Source organism: Dasypus novemcinctus, chromosome 2 (assembly GCF_030445035.2).
Source record: "Dasypus novemcinctus isolate mDasNov1 chromosome 2, mDasNov1.1.hap2, whole genome shotgun sequence".
Taxonomy (NCBI): domain Eukaryota; kingdom Metazoa; phylum Chordata; class Mammalia; order Cingulata; family Dasypodidae; genus Dasypus; species Dasypus novemcinctus.
In genome coordinates this window covers 91,144,761-91,166,554 of record NC_080674.1, presented here as the reverse complement: position 1 = coordinate 91,166,554, position 21,794 = coordinate 91,144,761, and the positions used below count along the sequence as shown (strand labels likewise).

Here is a 21,794-nt window from a genome sequence, read left to right as displayed (position 1 = left end):
TAGTTATTGTGCCTTCTTTTAGATATTGAGGTGGCCAGTGGGGTAGATGCTTGAAAGAGAACTTGGGGATGGTGAAGGTTTGGATGTTTTGAGGAATTGGGGGTAGAGAAAGAATCAGCAAGTCATGCCAGAGGGTTTCAGGCAGGCTTGAGGAAATTTAGATATCAGAAATTGATAATGTCACTACGTCATCAGAGTTGTGTGATTTTTTTTTTCTCTTCTGCTCAGCCTGGTAATGGTTGATCAAAAGCTAAGACTGTCATTAGTGGCAAAAATGGAAATCAGTTCAGCTGTTCACATTAAATAAAAGTTCTCTTAACTAGAAATATTGTATTTAAAATATTTTATTGGACTTTTTCCTTATGGTACATTTGGGAAAATAATGGTCTCTGGATAAGAGTTCAGGTGTCCTTCTAACCATGATAACTCACTTCCATAACCATAAACACTTTGTTCAGAGATAGAAAAACTTAAACCTATCACAGCTGTATCTCTTAAAGCCAGTGCTAGCTTTGTGAGCATGCGGCCTGTGCAGTTGTATAGGTGCCTGCCCTCAGAGGTCCTTAGCTTGGCTGGATGCTCTGCTGCCACCATCTTGGAATTCTTTGCAATTTTTTAATAATGGGCCTTGCATTTTCATTTTGCACTGGGCCCTGCAATTTATGTACCCAGTGCTGCCTACAAATTCCCTTTTCCTTTCAATCTTTAGTGTTCCAAATACTAGGAGCCTGGCTTTCCAAGTTTGGAGCTTTTAAATACTTCCTCGTTTTCTTTTTATTTTTTTGGCAAAAAAAAATTGGAAGTTGATGCTTTCAAGTTTCTTAATTATGAAAAGTCAAAGCGAAAAAATAACACAAATTTATTGTCTAAGTTTATACAATATTATGGTCCCTTCACGTTCCCCAAAATGTTTAGAGCCAGTTAGTCTGTTTATGTGGATGCAGACACTTCATTTTTTAGATAAGGAGATCTAGGTTGAAGGAGATTAAATCACATGCCTGGTTAAAATTATAATTTATTATACAACCTGGACTGCTGCTGAGGTTTCTCATATACAGGCTGATGTTCCTTCTGATTTGCTGAGATGTCTTAAACTTAGAATTCGCTTTCTAAATTATTATGGCTCGTTCATGGTACAGATAAGGCAACCAGGCAAGAGACAGAATGCAAAGATACTTGAATATTTTATTAATTCCAAATTGCCATTGTATACAATGTATACTCAGATATCTCTGTATGAGATAGGAGTCCTTTCAAGATTTTGTTCCACTGCTGTTTGGCCGACCACAACTGAGTTTTACAATATTCATCATGAAATTGCTTGCAGGCCAGAATGCTGCAAACTGAAAACTTCTTAGGGGTGATGGTCTGAGGAAGAGAAGAGAAGTAGAGAGACTATCCCTGAACGGTTGTTAAGTGGGTTTGGAATTCGTTATATAATTATTAATAAGCATGCAGAAAAAAATAGAGGGTTTTGCTTACTAATGAGAAACAGTTATCATTCAGGGAGAAGTGGCTTTATAGGTGGTCCTTAAGTCCCAATAATTTATTACACATTTGTAAGTAGTAATATTGAATACAAATTAAAATATGTGTAACAAAATAATAGCTTTTAAAAACCAACCCTGAGTAAATATGGAAGAGGTGAGTCTCTAGGCTTTATTTTTTCCCAAGAACTAAATAACACCCTGGCAGTTGGACCCCAGTGCGGCCATTCAGCCACATTCCATGAGAAGTCACTCAGTTCATTCTTTATGTGGCTCAGAAATAGCAAGCTACTCATATCCAGCCCTTATTCATTAGTTCAGTTCTGACTGCTTTTATTTATTCCTATCCAAAAATTTGTACTGTCTTGTGCAGTTACTTAGTACCAAAAGCAACAGTCAGTCAATTATTAGCTAGATGACCTTGGGCCACTTAATCTCACTGATGTAAAATGGGAAGAATTTTATCCCCATAGAAAGGATGCTGAAGAGGTTAAATCATATCACACATATAAAGTGTACAGTACAGTGCCTGCTCAAAAAAATAATACATAGCAAAAAAATGGGTAAACCTGTGCTTATGTATTACGAGTATTTTCCTACAGAGACTCTTTTGAAGGAAATGATTCAATTTGTATGATAAAAGGTAAAGGAAACTCTACATTTTCTTGTAGCAAAAGAGCTTTATCACCTTGATCAAAAGGGGCTTTATTTGGCCAACATGACAGTTGATTTTATAGCAGAGATTATTGTACACCAAGCATCAGGAGATGGCTTTCTGAAATAAAACAGTATCTTTAAATTGCACTAAACAATGCACTTGTTATTTTAGAAGAAATCATACTATATCTTATAACAACTTAAAAGCCAAAGAAGTATTTAGATACAATATAACATGAAATTAAATAGAAAAGACGTTATCTCTGTACATATCTATACATTCAAGATACTGAGGTCTAGCCTATAAGTAGACACTGGTAAAGAAAACACTCTGGCAATGGTTGTCAACCCCCACCCTCCTTTTATAACAAATATTTTTAAATCCATGCTTTACCATCCTGAAATGAAAATCATAGGTAATATAACCTACACATGGCATTATTTCATTAAAAATCAATATAATGTCCTAACTACATCATAATGAAGACATTAAACAAGAAAGCAATTAATAGTAAAATAGCATATACGTCACTGTGCGTGCTTGGACATGACTAGAAGACACATGCCCCATACATAAAGTCACTGAACGTGAGAGCCGCAGGCACGCTCAGAGTCATTCATTGATTCATTGAGTAACCATCGACTGAGTGCTCTGTATGCTGTCCCAGGCACCGGATAAGGTGCTGGGGAGGGGACGGGGCAAGTTTCAGGTTTAATAAGGTGGTCGGGGGCTTCCTTGAAAAGGCCAAATTTTGAGTAGCAACTTGAAGGAGGTGATGGAGTTAGCCATGGAAATGAGGTAGGAAGGGGGGGTGTGTGACAGGAAATGAGATAACAGAAATAAATGGAAGTTGAGACATACAGGGCTTTGTGGGCCATTGTAAAAACTTGGGGTTTTACTCTGCACATGACTGGAGCCCTTTCAAGGTTTTGAGCAGAGGAGTGTCATCATCTGACTTGTACTTTTAAAGGATCATTCTCATTCCTAGGTTGAAAGCAAACAGGACAGCGAGGCTAAAGGCAGGTAAATCTGTTAGGAGGCAACTGCAGTAATCCAGGCAAGAGATGAGGGTGCTCAAACCAGAGTGAGAGGTGGCTAGAGCCCAGATATAACTGAAAGTTAAGCCAATTGGATTTCCCAGTGGACTGGATGTGTGGAGTATGGGAGAAAGAAGATTCGGGAATGGCTCTAAGGGTTTTAGTCTGTGCAATTGAAAGGATTGAGCTGTCATCAACCTGAAATGGGGAAAGATATGGGTAAAGCTAGTTTGGGGTGAAAGATCTAAAGTTGAATGTTGAATATATTGGTTTGGGGATGTCTGTTAGACCTCCAGATAGAGAAGTTGAATATGCAAGTCTGGAATCAGAGGCAAGACCTGCACTGGAGATAGAAAAGACTGGGACACTTCCCATTACAGAATAAGGCAAAGAGGCAGAATCAGCAGCAAAAGCTGAGAAAGAGCAAGCATTGAAGATGGAGGGAAAGTGTGGAGCCTTGGAAGGGAAGAAAGTTTATCATCGTGGGAGTAATCAGCTGTGCCCAAGTTCTGGACTGGAGCAGACACCCTTGGATTTGGCAAACTGGAGGTTATAAATGACTGTGATAACGGCAGTTTCTGTGAAGTGTTATGGGAAAAACTTTACTGGAGTGGGCTGAGAAAATAGTGTTCTGTATTTACAACTCAAGTCAAAAGAACAGAATTGGCAAACCTGTGGCATGGTTTTCCAAGTTGGTGAAAGATTCCTAATGAAGTTCCATATAAAACAAAATAAACCATTCTTTCAGCCTACAGAGTAATTACATCTCTGGAAATTTCATTGTATCCAACATTCAAAAGTTGGATAGGATGAGAGACAATTCTTTGTTGTGCAGAACTGTCCCACATAATAGGATATACAACATACCTGGTTCCCCACCCAGTAAAATGCCAGTAGCATCCCCCCATCATTGTGGCACCTAAAAATAGTTCCACAAATTTCCAGTATGTCCCCTAAGGAGATGGTCCCTCCTGGAGAGAACCACTATTTTAGTTAGAGTTACTGTTTAGTTCAAGGTCCCTGTGGAAAACAGATGACATGCTTAAAAGGTTAATTGAAGAGAGTTTATTAAAAGGACTGTTTACAAATGGGCATCCAAAACATGAAGGAATAATGAAGCTCATTAGAGCTTACAACCCAGAAGCAGCTTTAACCCCTAGGCCTGAAGGAGCAAGGGGAGGGAGAAGTTACCAGAATACAGCAAGATCTAGGTATGAAGGAAAGGGCAACCCAAAAAGAACTGTGCCCTTCACTAGGGGAATGCAGCCTTTGCCAACATTCAACCCAACAGGGAGGTGGTGACTTCAGTTAAAAAAAAAAAAAAAAAAAAAAACCTGACCTCTCCTCCTGCTGAGCTTCTGCTGATGCCTTACTTGGCCAGGCTGAAGCCAGAGGGCAGGGACAGCCTGCTCACTGCAGTCTAGAGGGATCATTCTCTGGGGCACAGAGTGGAGTGAAGCAGGACAGGGTACCTGGAGGGCTAAATGGAGGATACCCAGCGTAGTTTACTTCAGTTCCTTAGGTATGTTAGAATAATTCTTATTTGAACTTCTAGTGAAGGAATTGAATATTTAATTCACTCCTTCGGCCGTTATTCTACAATATATGCTAATCATTTTTTGTTTAAAAAATCTCCAAAAATTTGGAGAAATATTCATTCTTTGATGTCTTATCAGGCATTCGTATTTCATTTTGTCATTGTGTCTATTCCAAAATTATTTTTGTATTCTTCTTACAACAGATAAAGCCTAATAAAGAATGCCTATATTAATATATAACTCAAGCAGTTTTGTTTCCTCCTGAAACAATGGAGAATCAAAAACATAAAAGAAAAAAGTTAAGAAACATTTGCTCTTTGTAATTTTGACATGTCCAGATCATGGAAGAAAATAAAAATAGGAAAAACAGAGAATAAGGAAGCATAACTAATACAGTATCATCAGCAGGATAAACACAGATTTATTGCAGAGCAAGATGTGTGGTGCAAGCCAGCCCATTGGCCTCTAGCAGAAAATTGATGTTAGGGCTCCAGAAAGAAAAATCGTGAAAAAAGATGACTTTGAGCTACATATGTGTATGCATTTAAACTTGCACAATGGTTTATTTGAGGACCCCTGATGGATTGTTCTATATAAACTCCATTTCTGATATATTACCTGTATATATATATCCATTTCCTATTAAGAATGCTGTGTGCTCTGACACTGAGTCCTCTGTCAATATATTCAAACAGTATTTTAATTTGTAATGTTAAAAAAAGGAAGATAGTTACAATTATGAATTTCTAGTTAGTGCAAGCAGAAAAATAAACCTGGTTTTGCTTAAATGGCCAAAATAATACCAAAAAAAAAAAAATCAATAGTCAGAACCTGAATTGCTCCATTTACACATCCACACAGCTTCATTTCACTAAATATTTGCCAACTCTCTCATTTTGAGATACAGATCTTACCTGTCAGTGGCAGTACAGCCCCAAATGTGCAGAAGCACATAAATTCTGAACTATAATTTTAAAAGGTGTTACATACTCTGTTACCGTCTGTATCTTAAAATGTCTTATCTTTAGAGTTACTTTCAAAGGACAGACTTTAAAAAATAACAATTAAGGTATATGTGCTATTCATATGCCTGGAGATGATTTTATATCATTAAACTTCTGCATAAATATGCTTCAATAAGCAGTTAAGCTGAAGGCTCTGGTTTGCATTTTAATCCTCCTTTTTTTCCCGTTAAGTCATCAGAATCATGTACCTTCGATCTTGCAGTCATTTGTGGCACCAGATTCAGATATCACAAATGAACAATTATTAACTTAATAGAATGGAATTCAAAGACAATGGAGTCTAATGAAATGGGGCTTTGTTTTAAACAAAAGTGAAACATTGTCTAATAGTTGTAAAGGAAGTGTTCTCAGCACATTAAAGAATCAATTTATGATCGGAACACCTTGCAAGCTCTTCTTAATGGTCTTCTAGACACCAAGCAGTTTGGAGTTGGAAAATTTTCTTGAAAGAGTACAGGCTGTCTGCACTAGAGGGCTTCTGTTAACAATTCCTTTCTTTTACCCTTGTTTCTTCGTGCTCCCGCAGGCTGTTCCACCTCCCAACTTTGAGATGCCAGTCTCCATCCCAGTGTCCAGCCACAACAGTCTGGTGTACAGCAACCCCGTCAGCTCACTGGGAAACCCCAACCTTTTGCCACTGGCCCACCCTTCTCTGCAGAGGAATAGTATGTCTCCTGGTGTAACACATCGACCTCCCAGTGCAGGTAACACAGGTATGTCCTGATGAAGACGTAGTGTCAACAAATCATTGGAAGGAGCCACTTTTGGAAATGCCAAGGCTACTTTACCTACAAAATGTCAGGTTTTCCAGTTTGCTGTTTATTTCCTTCATTGCTTAAATGTCCATCCCTGGCAAGGTCTTCTACATGATAAAGCCTTAAACCCTTGCAACATATCTTTCAAAATCTTTCATATTCATCAACATTCAGCCTATCTGTTAACAGCTCCCTCATGTGGCTATCTTTTAACCACGTACTATCCCAAACACATCATCAGATATCCTGTCTCCAGGCTTTGGCTTAAGCTCCTTCCCTGCCTTGGATCCATTTTCCCTCTTCTCCTACCAAAATAGTACCTCTTCGATGAAAACTTCCCCTGTGGTCTTGATTCTGACCATTGGTACTGTTTGTCACATTCATCACTTTGTTCAATTATTTATTTTCACAGTAACCTATCCCAGATTTATGGCACAAAGGCCCTACAACAGGGTAACAATTTCTAAGTGTCAAAAAGAAACAAATTTGAGTCAGAAATGAAGTGATGAGCACATCAAGCACATGCACACCTGCCACAAATTTAGCTCTACAATTCTGGGAGATCTAGAATATCCTTGCTGTTTACAATTCTCAGGGTCGCAGAGAACAGAAATCGTTGCTCAGGAGAGGTTCACCCATTCTTAGTACTCAGATCAAGCAAAAACACATTGTGATATGGTTTGTTGAGAAAGTGTCAATTTCCCCAACTGGATTTAAAGCTTTTCAAAGGGAAGAATGATATCCCTGTTAATTTTCCAGGCTCACGGTTGAAACTAAGTAAATATGTATTGAATATAACTAAACCATTCCTTTATATTTCCAAAGAAAGCATCAAAAATCATTGTATTTCTAAATCATATACATCCAACTAGTATATATTCACATTTATTTTTAAGAAGGCATTCCATAGTAAGTTTTTTATATGTCTTAGGCATATAACTATATTAAAAGCAGTTTATTTGTAGGTGAATTGTTTCTTTAAAAGACTTAAACATCTTCCTTACTATAAGAACTAAACATATAATACTTTTTAATACAGATACTTTATATAGAACATACCATCAAAACAGCCAAATAAAATATCTTGATGAATCTTGACTCTGGAGCATGTCTATAAAGAAATACATTGTCCCATTCTTCCAACCTCTGAATATAGTTGAAATTTTTCATGATAATTTTCAGTAGCTGTATGTATTCCTTTCAGATCATACTCAAATTTAGTTGAATTTCACATTTGATGAACTTATGCTCATTGTTAAAATCTGACACTTTATTTTCAAAATATTCTTTGATTAGAAATAATAAGCATTTTCTTCAAAAATAATGAACATCTTCTAATTCCAAAACCAGAACTATCTAATAGAGTGTGACTTCAGAGAAATTAGAAAATAATCTAGATGATATTCTCATTGCTATTCTTTTTGCTAAATCTTGTTTCTTAAAAACTGAAAGTAATTTTTATATTCAGTCTCTTATTGAAACATCTTCTCATAAATAAACATTGCTAACTATTAACAATGTTAGCAATGAATAAGCATATGTTTCTAAATTTGTGATCAATGAAAACTTTGTTTTATTTTATCAGTCAGTAAAATTCAGATAGTAAATGTGATTTTTCACTGAGGATAGATTGATGAAATGACCAAAATTCTGGACAATTACCATACCACAAAATCAATCATATAAAAAGATATTTACAAAAATCTGAATGTCAAATATATGGTTAGCTCAGCATATTGTAGACCTTGCTTTCTTTTTTCTTTCTATGAAATATCCTCTTAGGAAAAACTAGGTTTGGAAATAATAAAAATGCAGAGACCATTCAAAGACTGGATTTTTTTAATGGTCATTTATATATATATAATTGAATTATATCACTCATACATGAATATACATAAATTGTAAAATAATAAGTATATAGTAAAAGTTACATAAAAAACATGCATAACATACTACAGGGCTCTCATACCTCACCTCACCACCAATACCATGAATGGTTGTGAAACATTTGTAACAAATGATAAAAAAGCATCCTAAAAGTATTACCACTATAATTCATATCTTACATTTGGTATATTTTCTCCCAACCCAATCTTTTTTTTTTGTTCAAAACCATACAATTTACCTAAAGTGTATATCAGTTCAATCCATAATGAAAGACTGGATTTTTAAAAACACAATCTTTCTTGGAAAAAAGGAGTCTGCAAAATGTCAATGATTGAATATACACGTTTTTAGTGTTTGAGCACAACATGTCACAATAGAATAAATGTCAGCCATTACATCTGGCTTAGGTAATATGTCACAATTGTTTGATTCTGAAGGGAGGACAAAACACTATGGTTGCTAAAGGTAAAATATTTTGTTTTGTGGGCCTTTAGCCTTTCTCCTTTTAATTTTCCTCTTCAATCCATAGGTGGTCTGATGGGTGGAGACCTCACATCCGGTGCAGGCACCAGTGCAGGTAAGCAGAGACTTCAGTTCTGCAGTATCTTGTTCAGGGTTCTTCTTCTAGGTGGATTGGAGGATTGTAAGTCTTTTGAACAAAGTAAAGTTAATAGGTCTGTGAGAGGCACCAAAAAATGTCCATAAGAATTTCTAAAGCACTTAACTGAAGCAGGAACAATTAAATAGCAACTTAGAAGATTATTTATTGACCAGAACTTTCCTCAATAAAATTTCCACCAGTTAACATAATCAGATAATTGAGGGCTCCCCTCAAATTAATTTCATCTGAGATACCACCTCTGGACATAAGAATACCTTTAGTAATCATTTCACATTGAATATGAGTCACTTTCCACCCAAAGTATTAAACACCTGTAAACTTCTAAAGGAAAATACATAAAAAAGAAGGGCATAAGCTACTTATAACCATTCAACAATACTGTTAATGAAAATAAAAGGGAATTAAATTGGACTCTTAGAGAATATGAATGTAATATATCCCAAAAAGAGCCTGTTAAATATGTTTCATCTATTAATAACATCTTACACTGTGGCTAATTGTCTCATAGTCACCCTTCTCCAGGGTACCATATTAATCGTAATATTGCCATTATTGAGATATTGATGTCATTTTTAATGCAGAGGCAAGACAGTACAAGACTTTTAAATGCCAGTTGCAGTTCACTATTGCCAGAAGAACTAACCATGGTAATTTCTGCACCTAGAACATGCTATACATTTAAAATAGAGACAGCAAGAATGAATGACACAAGGTTATGTTTGAAATGTCAGAAAAAAAAAGTTTAAGTACATGGAAAGCCTAATTAAAATATTTTGCCAGGCTCAGATATAAAAGCCTGCTAATTATGAGAAAGAAGGTAAAGAAAATTGGCATACAAAACTTTTTAATAATATATCCATTTGGAAATAATGCTTCTCACTTCTGATACTGACTTTTCACTAATTCAGTGAATAATGAAGAAAATTTATTAGAATTGCACATACTTTACAAATAGAGTGATTGGCACTAACTTCCTATTTTATCTATCTTTTGAAAATTAGGTGGAATCAAATTGAGTAAACTTAAAGTACTCTTTTGCTGGATGTGAAAATCAAATGTTCATGTTTTTTCCCCTCAAAAAATACTGTGTGATGTGTAGCCTCAAAATTACTGAGCCAGTTCAAAGCCAAACTAATGTTACTGGTATTCAAATATCTGCCAAACACTATGGTTAGAATGGTGGGGACTAAGAATTGGGCTGGCGTAAATACCAAGACATAATATAAGAAAAATAGTTGAGTCGTTATGATGTTTTACCAAATATCTCTCTGCAACAGTTGTTTGCTATTAAGGGAACAGCCAGTAGTGGTGATGGAAGTTATTAGAAGTAACAAAAAACATGTAGGAGGAAAAATGGGTAACTCAGCTTTGATGGAAGTAGCCTCTTATTACTGCTTACTAACTAGAATTCTTTAGAATCCTATATTGAAAATAAGTGTTTGCTTGTTCAGTTATGCTGTCATCATCAATTCCCTGACAATGTGCCAAGTTTAGTGGCCCTCCAGGGACAGAGAAGACATTCAGTCTTTAAAGCATACAAGTTAGCCACATGTAGGATATAGAATCATAGAATTAAAAAACAATAATTTTAAGAGCTTAGCTAATCCATCCTCCTACCTCAGAACCACTGCCATAGGCACGAGAATCTTCATTTCTAAAAGACAAGGAAAAGAGAGACTGAACTGCCCCACACTGATGATAATGAATATCCTGTCTCGATGATTATATCATGTAGCAATGAGCATAACATTTTCGGGTTCTGTATTGTTGTGAAATAGTTGCATACTCACTTTTTAAAAATAGAGGATGAAACCTTTTCTAACTCTGGTTCCAGGGAGCACCTGTTATAAATTCCAGTTAGTCTTGAGCTTAGCTGTCATGTCCTGCTCACAAGCTCAGCTGCCTTCCCTTCACTCTCAGGCCAGTCAGTATCATGTGTCAAAGCTGAATATATCTGTGCTGATGTCAGAGAGTCACATAACACCAGGGGGAAACGAGGCCAGCCAGAATGTCTCTGCATTTTCAGAAAAGAAAACTAAAGCAAAATGACCAAAAGATAGCTGTCAATTTTTTATTATTGTCATTGAAATTCAAGGACTCAAATAGCTAGAAACAAGAAGGCCAAGTGGCAAGACTCGACAGTCAAGTTCAGTACTTTTCCGTTTTGGCAAATTGTTTTCAAAATTTTAATTCTACATCACAAGTCACCTCATCATGTAAAAAGGGGATAGTTTTGTGAAGGAAGGAAGTAAGTTTAGCATGTATTGTATGCCTATAAATACCAAAACACCAAAAAAATAAGCATTCTCTTTCTCAGCTCAGCTCTATCATAAAGAATAGCATCTTTTCCATCCCTCATCCCCATCCCACCTTCCAGTGAGTCACCAAATCCTACCAACTCTGCCTCCATTGTAGTTCCTATATCTACTCCCTTTATTTCCATTCCTATCCTATTGCCCTGCTTTAGGCTCTTCCCAACACCCCAGAGCCTCCTGTTTCCAGAGCCTCCTAATTCATGGTCCTCTTTCTCATTTGATCCTGCTCCAGTCTCTCCATGACTGATTGTCCTTCCTCAAAGCCGTAAACTAATTGTAGATCATCATTCACAGGCCTAAAACCCAGCAGTAACTTGCCAGCTCTTTCAAAATTAGCCATGAACCTCTTATCTCTGGCCCATCCCTTCTCTGCAGGCTTACCTTCTTACTTTCCACCACTCCCATCAAGATCCCTGCACTCCAGCTCTAATAATAACAAACCTTTATTTTGTTCTTACTATGTGCTTTACAAAAATGTAACTCATTCCTTCTCATAACAGCCTGTTAAGTGGGTATTCATAGTACCTCCTTTCTACAGATGGAAGGACTGAGGCCCAGAGAAGTTCAGTAATTGCCCAAGGTGGAACTCAGGTAGTCTCCATAGTCCGTGCTCTTAACTGCTGCACTGTGTTGCCACTCTCCAAACAACATCCATTCCTAGCACTCCACTCCCTTCCTTGCTTTGTGCTGCTGAGGATTCCTTGTCATCCCTCAGAATTCAGTTCAGCCACTCAAGAAAGCCCTTCCTGACTTCTAGAAGGAGTGGCACACCTTGCTCTGCTCTCCTAGCAACCCGCGCCTGCATATTGACCTCGCTGCATTGTAATTGCCATGTCTGGGCCCTGTCTCTCTCCTCTACACGCAGCTAAGGGAAAACTGTCTTATTCAGCTTGTATTCCCAGCTCAAGGCACAAAAGTTAGCACACAGTTGATATGCAGTGAAAGTTTGTTAAGTGAATAAAGGAAAAGGTTATATTCTAAGCAAATTTTCGTTATGTTGATGCAGAGAAAAGAAAGAATATTTCAAGGAAAGTATGTCATTTTAAATAGAAGACCTTTGATCTGTAATTCATAAAAATAATATATTCTTAGAATATTTTATATCATGAATATCTAGTTAATTATCCAATTATTAATAAATGGCTGAACACCACTGGGAAGTAGACTGAGTTTTACTAACTTCTCTAACATACTTAGTGGAAAATCTAAAGAGCTGACATATGGCAGTAGATGAAATGTGGGTTGGTATCTCAGAACATCGTAAATCGCCTTTTAAAACAATCTTAATTTGCCGCTGCTTAAATTAAAATAATTTTTAAAATGAAGACAAGTGATAATAAAGAAGTAACAGGATGGGGTCGCACTCTTGGAATAAGAGAAATATACAGTCAGTCATTATAATACATTAGTAATATTGACATTTCTAGGTTTCAATTAACAGCTATTCGTCCACAACTTAATACTTTTCTCTCAACAACCAAAATGAAAAATCACTGCTTTTAAAATTACATTTTGTCATATCTCTGTATATTAAAGCTTTTTAAACTGTGCTAATCTTGGTGGTTATTGATGATTATAAGAGCATGTTCAGTTGAGTTTTTTTAATCACTGGATTTAATAGAAATAAGCATAATAAGCATAGGCACAGCCGTGCCTAGTATTGGATTATTCACTATCTTATTAGTATCCTTTGTTTTCACTTCAATAATATGGTTGCCTTTTACTGGGTAGACAGTACCTAATATACTCAAGGATTTACTGATTCATGATTAAAACAAAAAAAAATAGGCTTTAGACATCTCTCTGAAAATTTTAAGTGAATTTTACAATCTACATAACTGTTTAACAATAAGGCAAAGGAGATTTATGTATATTGGTTAATAATTTTAATTGGCATTTATTGTAAATTAGATATAATTTTATATAAAAAGAAACTAACAGCTGTTTCCTTATTTTGATTGTTAATTGTTTACTATTTTATGTGTTTGGTTGTCAAGCATTGTCACTTCTGGAATGCTTAATTTATATCAGCTAAATACGTGGAGGCTGGATAGTACCAGTGTAATGTACTGCTTGGGATAAATCACTGTTCAGTGAGGGAGGAAATTTAGTTTCTAGACCCTGAAAAGACTCCATCTCACAAGACCTTAGGCCAAAAAAACAGCACCTTTGAACTCAGTACTGACATTGGGGTAAGACACATATTTTGTTTAGGCTCCATTCATATGCAAATGCTTTATGATCATGTAATCATAAAATTTTACTTACATGGCATTTTTTTCATTCATCTAGCAGCAAAAAAGAAAAAATTAGCATATTTCAAAATAAGATTAAGTGGGAAGAGGAAAAGGTCATAGAATATTTCATTATTTGTACCACTATCATTGTTTTGCAAGTATTTGTTTTTAAGAATATGCATCAAAAATCGCTGGGCTGGCTTTCTTACCAGACATAAAGACTTATCTGCAAATCTTAATGATTTGAAAAATCAGTGAAGGGATTAAAAATTCAGCCTAAAAAGATTGGTTTTAATGAGTTCGTATTTTTTTGGCCTAACAGAACACACATTCAGACTGCAACATTCCAAAAAGAGGGAAGGATACCATTTAATTGCTCTTAAATAAGAAAACTATTTTTAACAGCATAAAGATAAATTTTATTTTTTTAAATATCATTTAGCAGCAAATGAAAAAGAAAACCCTAGATTAATAGTTCTTGTTTTGAAAGTTTTCTGCTTAAATTGCTCTGAATAAAACCTCTGAATTCATTTGCAGATTCTCTCTGGAAATTGACCCAAGGCATAAAGATCCAATAGCTTTGGTTTATTATTATTATATATGAAATTAAGTTACAATGAAATTTTTAACCAAAACTAAGGTTATCTAGATTTTTATAAATCTAGACCAAAAAAATCACTTAATCCTCTAGTAGGATGATCAGTGATAAAAAGTCACTGCCATGAGAATCAGTGCCCACTTTCCATATGCAAAAGCTTGCAAATTACAGATAAAGTGCAGTACCTTGTGTTCTCTTAGGGCCATGGGAAAGCAGGTCAAAGAGAAGACAGGTGAGGAATGTTACAGGTGAAGTCAGGATATTGTAAAATCTGCCTTCAACCCCTTTGGTTTGACTTAATTCTTAGAGAGTTTGATTTTGGGGCTAAATAAAAATTTCAAATTATAACTTCCAAGAGGGTGTTTTAGTGGATTTTAGAGCCCTTTTTGTCGTGATTTTTCTGATTTCACAAATTATATCCCTTGTTTCCCCTATCCTCCTATTACATTCAGTAAAGCAATGTGAAAATCCATCTCTTCCTTCATATCCCATTGATTTAAACTGAGACTGTGACTGATAATAAATCCTTAAATTAAAGCCCTTAATATTCAAAATTGTTGTGTGTTTTTTTTTCTTTATTTTAGCAACCTTTTTTGGGGGGGCACTACTAGTTTTGACTACTCCCCATTTTTGACATCACCATAAGATTTTATGTAGCGATAATATGGAAAGAAAAACTCTTTTCATAATTATCAGTTACGTGAAATTGTGCATCAGTAGAGGGTAGATGCTGAATGAGGGATGTGGTTAAAAAGCCCCTCTTTGGGAAATCAATTTTTTACCTACCAGGGACTTTCTCACTTGGGGGTTCAAGGCTGTCAGGCTAGAGTATAATTTGCTGTTTTTAGACTACTGCTGAAACCCTTGCCAGTCATATAAAATTTTGCAGCTAAACTTATATAGTATGTCCCACTCGAATTTCAAAGTTGAAGAGTATGTAGTGATACAGTGTCATGTTTAAAAGACCATTAGCTACTTCAAACTAAAGGAAACTATATTGGACCAAAACTTTGGATAAACAGTTTCAATTCATTACTATAGTTGTGGTCATTGGATGCTAAGTGTCCGCTGAATTTATTTATTATTGTTGCAGTTTAATCATTTTAACTGAACTCAATATTGTCCAGTTAACTAGTTTACTAGGCATTATGCCCTCCTGTCAAACTATCTTGACCTTAAAGTCCCTTTATCACCTCCAGTTGTGGTAAAGAACTTGATTGCGTTGTATTTGTAGCGTGAAAGGGGGGAAACCTGCTGTACTAATATGGGTTATTATAATTCAGTAATAATAGCACATCTAAATCTATGGTTAATTTACATATTCAAGCATGATAATATTGATTTACATAACAATTATGATAAAGGAATCTTTAGTTAAATACTTAGCAACTCAGAGAAAATTATAAAATCATGGAGCAGAATTTTTTACTCAAGAAATAATTTGGGAAACTATTTCAGAGGCAGATATTCAGAATAATAAAATAGCCAAAGAAAATGCATGGCATATGTAAGTTATTTTAGGAACGACATTATTGCCCTTGGAAACTCTATGAAGTCCTATTCTGCAAGATTGTTGTGAGATTTAAATGAGACAATCATTGTAGGGCATCTAGCACAGTTTCTGTCATACAGGAACTGCTATTTAAAAAATGTTAGCTATTTTTAATATTATAATGACCTGTATCTTTGATTTTCTAACCAAAAAATCCAATACGGTTGCCATAATACTTATTAAATGTGCGGTGAACAGGTAGCATGCTAGCAGACTTCACAGAGATGTCCACTGTGGCCCCCTGGCCTGCCAGGTTGGGAGGAAAGCAGATACATTGACAAATCTGGGGCAGAAAGTGAGAGCAGAACGGCGCAGTGCAACACATTTCACTTTGAACATTATGAACTTCTGATGTGTTTGCAGCAGTTGTGTAAATGTTAAAACCACAAGTAATTATTCTTTCTTTGCTGTCAACCTTCTCTCTAATTTATACTGTCTCAATATTTTTGTTTATAGAAATGATTGAAAGAATGAACGATTGTGTCAATAATGAAGACACCCCCACACTTTTGGCAAAGAGACAGCCCAAAAATCACAAGAGTGAACGATTACATGAGTCATAAATCTATCATTCATTGTTAGGTGGAATTTTTTAAAGATAGGGAAGTTCAATATCATTTTCATGATGCAATTAAAACTACCCCTTTGGTAAATCAGTACCCAAAGCAGAACATGGTTTGAGAGCCTTAAAGCACTGAAAAGATCAGATTGTCCATTTCTTCCTTATTTGCAAATGGATCCTTTATTCTGAGAGAGGGAGAAATACAAGGATGCATTCTAAATCTGAAACATCTGGCTTTTGTAATAATATAGTGGAAGCAGATTGCGTTTTGGATTCAAATCAAAGCTCTCCCACTTACTGACAGGGTGACCTTAAACAAATCACAGAAGTTCCCTGAGCCTCAGTTTCCTAATCAGTCAAAAATCAGGACGATAATGCCTAATTCGCATGACTGAGAACAAATGAAAGAGAAATGTGCCAGCACAAACACACTTCATGACACAGACTCTCAGTCTTTGGGAAGAAAAAATGTAATAAGTTAAAAATTGTTCATGTCTACCTCAAAATCCAGAGGTTATACTATGTGAGGTATGTTTTAAGTCCAGTATCTAAATGGCAGATGCTGTTACTTTTATAAAAGTTCACAAAACCAAACATAGTCCAAGAAACATGCCGGAGAAGTAGGCTAGATATGAAATTCATGGAACTGTGGTTCAGGATCTAGGTGGCATGGTCAGGCAGAAAAGACAAGTCTCTTTTTAGAATGTCTGCTGCCCTCTAACTGGTACGGCCAAGAATAGCCTTGGCTTTGATGTGTGCTCGGGGTGTGTTTCTAAGAACATACCACACCAGTCACTGAGGTTTCACAGGGGTTTCTTCACAGTCTAATATTATATTATCATATTATTATATTATTATTTCCCTAAGAAAACCCCATAAAGAGTGGAGACTTCGTTTCATGTTTAAGAATCTCTAATCAGGACTCTTGAGCAGGATAAGAATCAGAAATTTGATTTGCTCTCCTTCTACATTAGGCATATTGAAATTTTCATCATTCCCAGATTTCTGACCCTCAAGTGTTTTGTGGTTGCCTTTTCCCTTGAAACCATCCCAAGAAAAGATCTCCTTTCCCTCAGAAGAAAGAAAAAAAAAAAAAAATTCAGGGTGATTCACAACATCTGAATAATATAGAGTTCCTACAGCTTTTAATGAGGTTCCAGGCATTTAGGGCAGAATAAGTATAGGGCAGTCCAGAAAATCATAATATTTTTCCTCTAAAAAAATATTTTAGCAGAGTAGTGGATTGTATGAGCAAGTTTATGCACACAGTCTGAGGGAATTTCCTGTGAAAAGACATGTTCATTTGAGACACAAAACCATGTCCAGATATTAGAAACTAACTTCTAATTATAAAAGCATTTAAAAAGTCAAACGTGAAATTGATAGCTGTGAGCATTATTATTATGTATGTGACATCTCTGTTTTAAAAAGATAGTATGTTGCAAATGTTTTCTAAATTGTTCTGGTAAAGAAAAAAGTAGTAAAATATTTTGCTGAAATAAAAGGAAACAATCACTACCATCAGAGGTTCAGCTACACGTTCCAACTTAATGTTTTCCTGTGACTGTTTGCTCCAAATTCTCAAAAATCAGATACTGTTAAAAAATTAATAAAGCAACTTAATACATCTATATATTAAAAATTGTTTTCCAGATCACAGATAATAGCAGACAGTGTAAAATACTAAACATTTCACTTTCATGTTTAGTGGTTCTGATAGAACCACTTAAATTGACAGTAGTTAAGTAAGCATTTTTGCCCTCTGAGTCTATTATAGAGGAGATCATTGACTAAAATATTACAAAATCTACCTTTAAAATTATCTTTAGGGAGTGGATGTAGCTCAAGTGGTTGAATGCCTGCTTCCCATGTATGAGATCCCGGATTCCTTCCCCAGTACCTCCTAAAAACAAATAAACAAACAAACAAAAAAACCAGCTCTCATTGGAGAGCAGGATATAGCCCAATGGTTGAATGCTTGCTTCCCGTATATGAGGTCCTATGTTCAATACTTGGTACCTCCTAAAAAAAAAAATTTTTTTAAGATATATTTAATTATCAACTCAAAATTGCACACCAAAAAAAAAAAAAAAATTTGCTCTGGTATTGAATGTAACCAACCCAACCCAATATTAACTATTAATAAATATTTACTTATCCAGGAGACCAGCAATGTGACTTGGAAAATCACCATTCTTTGCCTCTTTATATAAATTCAGGGACTTCTGAACATGAACTGCTATTTAGATGCTCAAGTTGACCATGTAATGTGTCTCTGGAACTTTTCCTGCACTATTGTACCAAAATCATGGCTCCACCAGTGTTAGCCATTTGATTTGATGTTGGGCAGATTACTTGACCTCTCTGTTCTTCAGTTTTCTCTTTATGTAACTGAGGAATACTGTTAGCCTCTTATAAGGTTGTCCTTGTGAGGATTAAAAGTGCTTATACCCATCTATAATAGCACATGTTTACCTAGCATTCAGCAGGTGCCTGGTACTACTCTGGACACTTAGTGAATATGCTTCGTGTTCTTAATGTGAACATTGGTAACTAACAGTATATAAAGTGTTTGTTATTAATATTCTTGCACAGTCATGTTGGTGATCGCCACCTCAGAAGAGTGTCTGAGAGTCTCAGATTCAGCTTACTTTTATGCTTCTTTCACAGTAATGAAATCATTACATAGCAGAGATAAAACTAGGATTCAATAGGGCTAGAGGGACTTTAACAGAGACCTCATAACCAGAAACCTGGATGTGTTAGCTTCATCCTCCTTTGTCCTTACTTCCTGACTTCCTTGTAAATCATTCCATTCCTGCTGCTTCCCTCAGACCTCAAGGCTCAGGGGATTATCACAGAAGCGTCCTAACTAGCTTCTCTAATAACAGTCTAACTCCCTTTAATCTGTCTTTGCCATGATCACTTTTTAAATTTTCCTTACATTGGGTTAAAATGAGCTATCTTTGGTGCTCATTTTTTGTAATATAAAGTTTAGTTTTAAAGTTTAGTATAAAGTCTATAGTATAAATTTAACATGATTTAGGAGGCCCTCATGTTATCCATGTCTACTCTTCCAACCTCTGAAAACTTCATGTTCTTAAACACCCAGTATGTAATCTTCACAGAAATGCTCGTCCTCATATACACACAACTCTGAGATCTCTGTGTCATGCATTCTTTCTCTCCAGGAAGTCTCCTTCTCTGAACCATCTAATGAAATCCTATTCACCCCCAATTGCCACCCTCCTACCTTTCTTTTTCCTAGGAAATCATGCAGCTCATCTTGTAGTAGGAAGTTCTGTATGAGCAAATTGTTATGGAAATTCATCTTGATGTAGAGACAACCTGTGGTCACTGGTCATGGTAGAAGAAAAGATTAAGTGTCCCTTTGAAGTTTTCTTTTTCATTAGGGAAAATTTTTACTTTGTTTGCTTCTACCACTTGCAGTTAGCCAAGGTAATGTGTTATGAAATGATTAACTGTGGAACAGGTGAAAAAGAAGTTTCAATGAACTCTCTATAAACAAATTTAGCAGGTAGGCACTTGCATGATTTCCCAATTTTTACATTATATGGTTGATAAGCAGTTTGTCTCAATGGCATACTTGGGCATCACCATACAATCATTACCTGAAATAGAAAATCTCACAAGTAGCTTTAAGAGGAGAGCCCCTCAGTGTGTAAAATTAGCAAGTGACTCAATACATTTTCAGTTCTCATCTCCATCTCCTTCAGTAACTTAACTTTCAGTGTCATTCCAGAATAATTCCTCATTTTTTAAAACATACTCTACATATCTGTTTCATGAGTACTGAAACATTTATAGAACTAGTGCTTTATTGAGAGATCACTGCCTCAGATTGCAGAATGAGTTTAAAGCAGAGTGAGTTCATCATGGGCTAAAATTGTCTGAAAAGGTTCATAAAGAGTTAAAACTTTGATCCTTAAAAGATGAGTTTGAATTAGAGGGGAGAAAGAACACTCCCCAGTTATGGAATTGCTAGAACCTGACTATGGTCTTTGGAAATTAAGTCAGAGTCAAATTGTAGACAGTCAAGTTGAGAACCAGGCAGGGTGCTGACCCAAGAGTGTTAAGCAATATTTGAAAAAAGGATATAATGGAAGTGGCAGTTTAGGATGCTTTCTGTGGCATTTCCCTAAGAAAATGGGACTTTTCCCCTGTACAGTGTACTTTCCATTTTCCAGCATTAAGTGTTGGGAATATACATTAGATTTAACATCACGCATACACACAAAAGCTTGCATACAGCTGTAAGGCGCTCACAGCCTTCCTAAAGCCCATCTTAAGGCCTGGGAAAGAACCCTTTAGCTAGAGACCAGATATGAAGTTATTAAAAATCCTAGTCAAAGGGTGATGAAACCTAAACTAGGATGTGACAAAAGAGATGGAAGAAGATACAGCCAAGATGTGTTGTTGAAGAAAGATTAGCAAGGTTTTGTATCTGATTGGATATGGAGGTGAAAAAGAGGGAGAGAAGAGTCAAAGATGACAAGGTGTGGGAGATTGAAAAAAAAGATTGGGCCAATAAAAAAAAATTGGCCTTGGTCCACAGGGACTAGTTTCTGTTTTATGTTTATTAGTTGTATGTACTCATATATATAATTGACAGTTCCAGAAAAAAACTCTTAAAAAACAAGTGAAAAGACTCGTAATGTCTAAATATCCATTTAAGAGAAAGTTTTAGAACATTGGGCTCAAGGAGAGCTCCATGCGCAACTGAGCTCTGTGAGACAGGGTAAGTGTCCTCCTCAGGACATCTTAAGCCAGGAATATGTTCTTTGAATTTACAGCTTCTTAAAATAAGAGTCAATAAAAGAAGCAGAAGTATTTGCAAGTTAAAACTGGGGAGAAAAAAAGCGTATTTTTCTCCTAGCAGCACATTTCAAGTTCTGTGTATTTACACTAATTTTAATATGAGTGTTTAGAGACTTGCAACCAGTAGAGGTTGAATCCATTATCCTTTATACAGATTGTTTCATGAATACTTAAATTGTTTTTTTGGGTGTGTGAAACAATATTTTTAATCAAATGAAACTATAAAACAAACTCACTCTAAAGTTGGTCTGTTCTTCATTTTCTTATAATCTATAATCAGGAAATCCATTCACTCATGCCATATAATTTTTGTGCTTTTAAGTGGTCAGGGGAATGTGACATCTGCATACAGTCACATCTAAATTGATAATTGTCCAAGCGGAGGGTAATTTTAAAACCTAGCATGAAGAAAGGTTTAATCTGTATGCTAGAAGGCTGTTGAGGGGTGGTGTTTGCCCCTCGCCTCCGCCACCCCTGCCACCCCCGAGTTTGACTGAGTCCCTTCTCTTTGGTGAACTTCTCTTAAGGTGGGACAACAGCCTCAGCGCAGGCCACAGGCTTCTGAGTGAGGAGGAGGCTACGGTTTCTGAGCTGGTTTAAATGCAGACTCTTCTTAGCAGTAAACCACATGCATGTATTCATCATTGATTTTCAAATGATAGGTTTCTATATCACTGGTTTA

General features: G+C 35.9%; 1 protein-coding gene and 1 long non-coding RNA gene across 45 annotated transcripts in view; one reads left to right on the top strand and one right to left on the bottom strand.

The window, feature by feature from the left end:
• Nucleotides 1–21,794, top strand: part of MEF2C (myocyte enhancer factor 2C) — a 150,089-nt gene that overhangs the window by 111,839 nt on the left and 16,456 nt on the right. For all 44 annotated transcript variants that reach the window (XM_071208969.1, XM_071208934.1, XM_012529867.4 and 41 more), the window contains exons 5-6: nucleotides 6,272–6,458; nucleotides 8,917–8,964. In XM_071208969.1, the coding sequence (XP_071065070.1) occupies nucleotides 6,272–6,458; nucleotides 8,917–8,964 (235 nt within the window). The remainder of the gene's footprint in view (nucleotides 1–6,271; nucleotides 6,459–8,916; nucleotides 8,965–21,794) is intronic.
• LOC131273311 (uncharacterized) lies at nucleotides 8,322–13,612 on the bottom strand. Its single transcript, XR_009180501.2, has 2 exons — nucleotides 10,627–13,612; nucleotides 8,322–9,036 (listed from the first exon to the last, which is right to left on the bottom strand). It is a non-coding gene; the product is annotated as an uncharacterized lncRNA (long non-coding RNA).